Source organism: Amblyomma americanum, chromosome 5 (genome assembly GCF_052857255.1).
Source record: "Amblyomma americanum isolate KBUSLIRL-KWMA chromosome 5, ASM5285725v1, whole genome shotgun sequence".
Classification (NCBI taxonomy): Eukaryota; Metazoa; Arthropoda; class Arachnida; order Ixodida; family Ixodidae; genus Amblyomma; species Amblyomma americanum.
Genome location: NC_135501.1, coordinates 82,666,806 through 82,675,166, shown reverse-complemented (window position 1 = coordinate 82,675,166; position 8,361 = coordinate 82,666,806). Strand labels below are relative to the sequence as shown.

General features: G+C 48.4%; 1 protein-coding gene across 1 annotated transcript in view; it reads right to left on the bottom strand.

Moving 5' to 3' along the window:
- Positions 1 to 4,987: 4,987 nt before the first annotated feature.
- Positions 4,988 to 8,361, bottom strand: part of LOC144132570 (peroxisomal ATPase PEX6-like) — a 75,310-nt gene continuing 71,936 nt past the window's right edge. Inside the window, exons 22-23 of the mRNA XM_077665062.1 lie at positions 7,633 to 7,772; positions 4,988 to 5,925 (exon numbers count right to left, since the gene is read on the bottom strand). Coding sequence (XP_077521188.1) covers positions 5,765 to 5,925; positions 7,633 to 7,772 — 301 coding nt within the window. The 3' untranslated portion in view covers positions 4,988 to 5,764. The remainder of the gene's footprint in view (positions 5,926 to 7,632; positions 7,773 to 8,361) is intronic.

The following is an 8,361-nucleotide window of genomic DNA, read 5'->3' as shown; positions in this document are numbered from 1 at the left end:
GCTGCAACTCAGCTTATGAATTCCCGAAGAACCTAACTAAACGTACCGGTCGCTCAGAATGCTATAGCATTCTGAGCGATATATACCCCTCTTGCTGAACTGCTGTTACCATTCTTCAGAAGAGCGGGAGACGTGAATCCCACGGTTAATCAGTGCCTGAAGGGTTCATTTCCTGGCGAAAATGGTGCACGTGGCCGGCACGTAGGTAACCGAGACCGGTGGTGAGGATGGGGGGTATCTCTGAGTAAAATTGCCTCTATCCGTTTGGTGTGGGAATAACAGCATATGGCCCTCGAGCGGCCAAAATCCACATGAACCCTTGACCATCGTTCCTGTATGGCATGGGCTGCTTGGCTGGTGGCATGTTGCTCCATTGGATGCGTATCAGGCACAAGCTCACCATTTCCTTCAATGTCCCGGTCGAGCCCTAGATAGTATAAGAGTGCGCGAGTGGTCTAACGTTTTCATCACTATGGTTCCCTGATGTCTGTCGTGCAACATGTTATTGCTTGCCGCGCGGCAGTAGGTATAACGGCTCGATGACAAATAAGTCCGTGGTTGAACGTTACCTCGTCTCTTTTTTTAATAATCATGCAGCAGTTCTTGAGACGGCTCCAACTTTCGAGGCCAGCCATTCAGTGTCACAAGGCTGATAAACTACAGGAGTCCTCCCACTCAAGTTGCCCTTGGCGTTCTTAGAACAGCATGTTACCGGCCTTCAGAAACAAGCCCTCTGTATTGCTACGGTGGACTAGGTACTCGATTTCCGCCAATCTGAGTATGCACTTTCTGGATGCAACATGACCTGTAATGACGGAATCTGCTGAATACTTCGCGAAAAGTGTCTCAGTTTTTCTGCTACCACAATGCCGTCCAAGTAAACTTGGACACCTCGCAGACCTTGTGAAATTTCTTCCATACACCTCTGAAATACCGCCATGGCAGAAGCCACACCAAACGGGCATCCTGTTGGAACAGTATAACCTTTTCCGGGTATTTACCTCCAAGCTTTGCTTTGAGGCTTCATCCAACAGCAGTTGATTGTAAGCGTCCTTCAGGTCAATAGAACTCAAAACCTCGTCGCCGTTCAAACCAGCAACAATATCGCGGACTCTGCGGCGTGTGCAGTCACCTTTAAATCTCCACACAATCGCAGGGACCTATATTTTTTTTTTTTACTACGGAAGCTAGAGGCGTCGCCCATGGGGCACTGGATACTGGTGAAAGAATGCCTTCTTTGACCAGGCGATCCAACTGCTTGCTTGGAAAGCTGGTCGCGCATTGCGTAAGGCAGTGACAGAGAAGCATTGCGTGAAGCGTCAGGCTCTGCTTGAAGCACCGAAACTCTGAAAGCGTGGTTTGCCATATTGCAGGCCTCAAGCCCCTTTCTAGCCAGAATAATGTGACATGCCGCAAGGCTTCGCTTTGAAGTCGTCCATCATTCGTAGCCTGGTTCGGGAGAGGACGGCGCGGCCGGAGTAGCGAGCCGGACAATGCTGGAGAAGACTACACAAATTTATTTACATTTTTTAGAGTAGTCAAGCTCGGAACGAGAGGAAAGGCGAGAAGCACGTGAGTAGCACGCCATACTCTCCACAGTCCCTCTGCTTAAACATAGTTCAAGAGTCTGAGTGGGGAATCTCTGCACTCGGTCAACGTCCAGTCAAGGAGTGATTCCTCAGGATGACTTGGGGAGCCGCCCACTACAGGAGGCGGCACTGTTGGCCACGACTGCCCTCTTGCAGCTTTCTCGCGTGAGGGCGCGCACTTTCGATGGCAATGCCGATTCTGTCGCAGTTTGCCCGCTTCGCCGATGGTGGCGGAGAGAAATTCAGTACTATATGAATAAACGGCCCTGGGTGCATTGGTCGTTGCCGAAGTTCAACTGGAAGTACTGCGTCCCGCAAGGCCACCAACTTTCAACCCCGACGATTCGTGGAGATGGGAGGCTTGGAGCTGTCGTTAATCAAGGAAGAGGGATGGTTGGCTTCCCACACAGGGCTTCTCCCAGCGACGCTATTAGCCCCGAGCGGTTACGCAACGGAACGTCCACCTCGTCAGGCTACTGGTCGGAAAACCCTTCCTCCCGCGGATAAAGGAAGACTCATCCGTTCTTGACACTGTTAAGCCCGGCGTGCCCTCCATACTAAAAGGATAAAGGCAAGGACTCCCTCATACGGGCCGGGCAACCATGGCGGCGGCAACAGCAGCAGCGTCAAGTGGCCGAGTCTGACCTCGGCTCGCCATACGGCGTGATGCTTAGTTGAAAGGTCACGCTGGAGATGCCAAAGGCGGCTACGACCTCGACAGAGATCCCGTGTTTCGGACAACAGGCGGGAAGTGCAAGGTTGTTCAATCACCTGCTGGGAGACTGCTTGACATTCCTTTCCCTCGAACGCTCCGAAACCGCCAGAATGGTGAAAGAGACAAGAGTGTTCAATGGTCTTTTTTCCATCCACCTGCCATTCCTTTCCCACGGAGGCATCGACATGACTGTGGTGAAGACGTCAACGCGACAGTGTTCAAGAATTCCCCTTTCCTTCGACCAAGCTGCGAGACAGCATCAGCACCGGCCCCTGCTCTGGGTGGCACCACCAGTATCTACATCTGCGCTGCTTGATTGGACATCGTTCTGCAAACTTTATTCCCCAGTCAGGGATCTGGGGAATATGAAGGGTATTTAACAGGCTGCTGGTTTGTTACCGCGGCACTCTCGTTTGTTAAGAAGTTCCTTTAACTGAAAGCCATTCTCAGTTGCTCTTACTTGTACATTATGTAAATAGTCTGGATGTTCTCCTTTTCTCTTCGTAACCACGTCTCCGATAATCCTAATCTTTTTTCCAGCCTGACCACGCTCCTCTGAGTCCCAACAACACCACTGCTGTGGGTGTTGGCTCCACGCTGGCGCCTATTTTAAGCATGCCTATTGACAGGCCACGGGAGGTCCAGCTTGACAATTCTCTTTGTTCTTGAGGTTGGTGCCCGATCATAACAGCCTTAAACACCTGCCTGGCCTGATACGCCAGCCATGTCGCAAGCCCTTGCAAAGACCCAGAAACCCAGAAAAAAACCCAGTCGGAAGCGAACACAAAAGCTCTCCTCTGCAAACAGAATGCTTCAGGTTCCAAAGCTGCAAGTGCCATCTGTAAGCTCAACAGCTGGTGCCAACGGTGTCTTTCGGCTGCGTGAGTAGGAGTTCGGGTTTAAAATAAAGCTCCCAGAAAAGCGCAACCGTTCTGGCCAAACTGGACACTGTCAGAATCCGACCCACCTGCGAAGAACTTGAACTGTCTGCCTAGAGCACGTGCACTGATTGCATAGCCTCTTTGGTGATCTTTGGTTTTGCTTTGGAGTCTTTCTACTTTTGTATGTTGCTAGGAGTACGCTATGCCACAAGGTACTTGTCTATAAAAGCTGGGGTCATACAGACCTATTTTCCAAGCATTTTATCCCCCCCCAGGTCGAGCACCATGCTAAAGGAAAGCTTGTACCCATTCTAGTACCACCGGTGGCTACCGAGCACTGCTCAGGATGGAACTCCACACCTCCTGCATACGAGGCAGATGCTCAAACCACTAGGCCACTGCTGGGGTCGCTGTATATGTGTTATTGTCAGCTTCTTAGCCATATGTTCCACATCATGCCTTGGCGTTTTGCTCCTTTTCCCTAGCCTTCTGCTATTCCTTTGCTGTGCCCCTTTTTGGACCCCAATGATAGAATGACACTTTGGCTGGAAAGGGGGATTTGGACGTGAGATGGAAGCCCCCCTCTAGCTGCCCATCCATTCTTGGCCAAGAGCCCACTAGATGGCAGCAGCAGTCTTTGCCCTTGTGTTTCCCGCCACTTAGCCCGCTGAGACGCCGCAAACAGTCATAGCCTAAACGTCGAGACGATGGTCTCGCGTAGCCTCAGCCTTTGACGTAGCGACAGCCCTTTTGCCATGCCCAATGTCGCTGTCCACTAAACGATGCCTAATCAAGCAGCCTCTGCCTTGGTTGTCTTCATATCTGACACAATCATCAGCCTAGCCCTCTTGTTCACCTTTGGCACAGTCGCTCACAATAGTGCGCCACGTATCTCCAGCTTGAATACAACGAAGTAAATTTTGCTGCACTTTCAATGTAACGAAATTGCATTGCTGACTATGAACGAACCCAATGGAAAATTGCACGGGCCCGAGGCCGGCAGATGCACAGCTCATAAGCAGACTGAAATTCAATGGTCCAAATGGGGCCGTGAGGCAAGGATGATCAAAGTGGGGCGCCATCTGGGGCAGCACAAGTGTCGGTGCAGCCAGCCGGTAGCTCTCATAAACTCTTGCCCAAAATCGGCACCGAGAGTCTGCGCGCCACGTTTATCGATCCCTAAATCTCGGCAAAAAAACTCTGCAAAGGTCACTGCCATTGGTAAATACATTGGCTGCAAAGGCATAGATTAGTACAGCGTGACCCACGGCTGCGGAGCACCACTATGCATGCACAGAGCACCCCTACGGCGCGACCAACCAGCATGTGCGCACTGGCAGCGTGCAGAATCAGATTGCGCAATGCTAAATCTCTCATTTTACGCTTCACACCTCACAACCTCGTTTCTTACTCCAACAATGCATGCACACGCACAAAAGCGCATGAGATATGGCACAGCGCTATCAGTGTTCCGCTACTGTGATCCACTTGAGAGGGGACCCAGCGCAGTATGCACGTGTAACCGCTTCTGGCCGCTGGAGTCCATCTGCGCATGCACAAAGAGTGCTGTGCTAACCGCGGTATGCGAAAACTCTTGCGCTTACAGTGGAAAAGTGACGAGGCGCGGAATGGACCTGATTTCATTTCATGACAAGGGCGTTCTTCTCGCTCTCCCTGAAATTTAGAAAAAGGGGGCGTGGGCGTGGAGGTGGTGACGAAATTCACCATCATGGTTTGCTGCATTGCAATGTGCTCTGTGCTCGGGGACACGTAAGAAGATGAAAACTGCAAAACCAAAATTTAAGGCAGGTTTGCCATTTCCAGCATCCGCAAGGTGCTTTATGTGATATACGTGCTGACGCGAGCTTGCAAGACACCATGGAATTTCTATAGTCATACAAACGATGCGTAACGCCATTGAAGCATCAATGGCGAGGACAGCGTGAAAGTAACAGCCTACTTTCACAGCAGACAAAGTCTTTTGCAGTGGGTGATCCAGAATAAGTTTTGAACGATGTTTTGCATGCTACAAGATGAACCTCAACGTAACGAAATTTCAATGCAGCATGTGAATTTCACTGACTTCGTTATATCAAGGTCTAACTGTACACACCTTGAACTTTTGGCTGTGCAAATGCGACATGCACTACTTTCGTGTACCATGCAGATAACATTTTTTGCTGTACTTTGTTGTTTGAGACACTCCCATGAGGCAATTATTTTGTGCTTTTCAATTGCTTGTGTAACAATGTGCCATTTGTAGGCATCAACATCTGTGGAGCAACACATGGTGCAAAACATTTAAACCAGACACTAGTGAGGAATACATATAATTACATGCTCTGTCAGGCACTTCCACTGCAGAAATTTAAAACACACAAGAGTAGGCAACAAGATTACAATGCACGATTGCTAAAATATAAAAAAATTCGCCACAACCACAGTAACACTCTGTAAATGTTTTAGGAAGTGCTATAACTGGCTCGAAATTGACACAATGCATCATCTAAAAGAGTAATCAACACCTCTGTATTATACAGAAACCAACGTAATGAAAAACATTCTAGTCTTCTGTGCTTTTACGTAGTCACGGCAACCGGTTTTGGCCCAGCCAACTTTTGCTGTATGTCTTGGTAGCGTGCCAGTTCAGATGGTGAGACGGAGGGCACAAGCTCTTTCAGGGCAGCCTGGAAGTCTTCTAGGGTCACCAGAACATTGTGATCGCCCATTGGTATAACACCTGCACGAGGAAAGTCGAGAGAAAACAAGACAACGGAAGCGTAAACCTCATTGCTATCTACAAAGCTTGACATAATATGACCAGTTTCTAATCTGCAGGCACTCCAAGCGTACTGTGCAATGAAGTGTCACCTGGCTGCACATACACAACATGTTCCGAGCAGGAAAAACATAACAGTGGCACGTGTTTTATATTCATTTTCACATGGCGCCACTCCAAGTAAGCAGCGTTATCAAGCTGATTGTCCAGCGCTGGTCACCCTGCAATGTTATGTTACTTGCACAGATCCTAGTAAAAAGTGATTGGTTAAAAGATAATATAAAAATGCAATTCCGCTAGAAAGTACGACGATGACAAACCAAGAAAAGCAGGCAGCTCAGAAGGAGCACAAGCCAACAGACAGTCAAGAAGCGTGCTAGCTTGTTTTGGAGCAGCAGGGTCTCTTGCGGCAGGCAGAAGCTCACTCCACAAACAGCACGCTTTCTTGCTTGTCGAATACAACTCTGTGAGGTCGCAACAAGCAACAGACAAACTGACTTTGTATGCTGTCTGTGCTTAGATGCAGTAGTGACAACAGTAACATCTGAGGAGCACAATTTGCTTCCTGCCATGTGGAACAGATCATGGATAGACTGAGTGATGCCATTATTGCTACCAACAAGGAATGCATTTGTTCCCTTTCTCATTTTATGAAGGTCTACGAATGCAAAACGCAGAGATGTTAGCAGTGCCGCTTGATCAATGCGGTGCCATGTGCTTAAGCGGCTGTTGTGGCATATGCACAGGATGCACTGGACATGTCAAAAGGTGGTTTGGGTGTTGCTAAAAAGAAGCAACGGAATGAAGAAAGCGTTTACAAAGAGCAACGCCAAGGCACAGGCTACTTGGATTACACAAGGTAGCACAAAACAAAGCAAAGCAAAAAAACCCATTGTGAAAAGTAATGAACGAAAAGAACCTAATATGCTATTCAAAAAGTTTACTGAGTCCCTTAATTATGCACAAAACAAAAGCACATAGGTGAGGTAACTAATGACTATACTTGGTTGCATACATAGCAGTCAACGCTGCCGAAGTTAGCATGCCTGTTCGCACAGGCTAGGTAAGTCCCCACCCAAAAAGTAGTTCACCCTACAGCCAAAGTGAACGCATGCCTATTTCGTTGCAGCAAATCTCAAGTACCACGACTGGCAACCTTCTGCAGTTCATTTTACCTTTCGTCACAATTCCGTAAAGTGACTAATTCAGATTTCAAGAAGTAAGAATGTCATGTGGCAGTATGGTATGCAGCTGGTAGGGAGAATCACTTAAACTCTATCCACACCTAAAAAGTAGTTCACACTCAGTGAATACCACAGCCAGAGGGCCTGAACACAGAGCGCCTCACAGCTTCGACCGTGGTTCCCAACACTAGTACTCAGCTTTATACTACTCTTTGTTTTCGTCCAATCATTCGCTGAGGCTTGGAGAGGAACGAATGATACGTGGTGGAGTAACAGCATGGTTTTGCAGGCACACTATTTCCACAGCGTTGACTGCTATGTATGAAACGAAGTACAGGATTGCTTTAAGCATTCTGCCTTCCTTCTTTCCTGATGTATGGTGACTCATTGTTATGCGGTGTGAATCCGTATTGCTGTTGTCAACTGGGTGTCAAGGAGCTGCCATTAAAGCCAAGTGAGCGCGAACCTGCAAGAGTCGGCTCACCTTGTTCTAGTTGATCAATGTGCCTTCGTGTGGCACGCACCACGGCGGCCGAACAGAGAGAGTAGAAGTCGGCACCGGTGAGATTTGGTGGACATTCTTCCACCACCGAGGCCAGATCCAAGCGCTCGGCCAGTCGAAACCTTCAAGGGAATGGTATATTTTACATCTGAAACTGGCACCAAGGTTATAAGAGATTTAGCAGTAGTGCAAGGCCCTAAATTATTACACTCACTTATCTGGGGAGTTCCACGTGGTGCGCCGAAATCTCACCAAGGCTGCTTTGGCATTTTGCTACCATAAAATGTCTTTACCTAGCCAGGCATCACACATGCCACCTCATCACGCTCAGCAGCCGAGCACAAAAGCTACCAAATAAATGTGCCATACAAAATGCAACGAAAAATCTTGCCCTTATGCTCGGGAGGAGGCACTGAGTGGTGGTGGTGTATCCCAAACCAACAGGTGGGTAATGAGAGATGCTGTTGTAGAGGGCTCTGGATGAATTTCAACTTAAAAATGCACTGACATCACACAGCACACAAAGGTGCCTTGCACTGGCACGTTGTTCTGAATGACAGATATTTGTTCATGTTCTTTATGTTTACCTGCTCTTTTATCACCAACTTGCGTACTTCCACACAGGAAGTACATGAAATGCTTATATGAACATGAACACATGAACATGAAGACTGATATCACTATCGTGCACATAGTAGTATCTCAGTGATA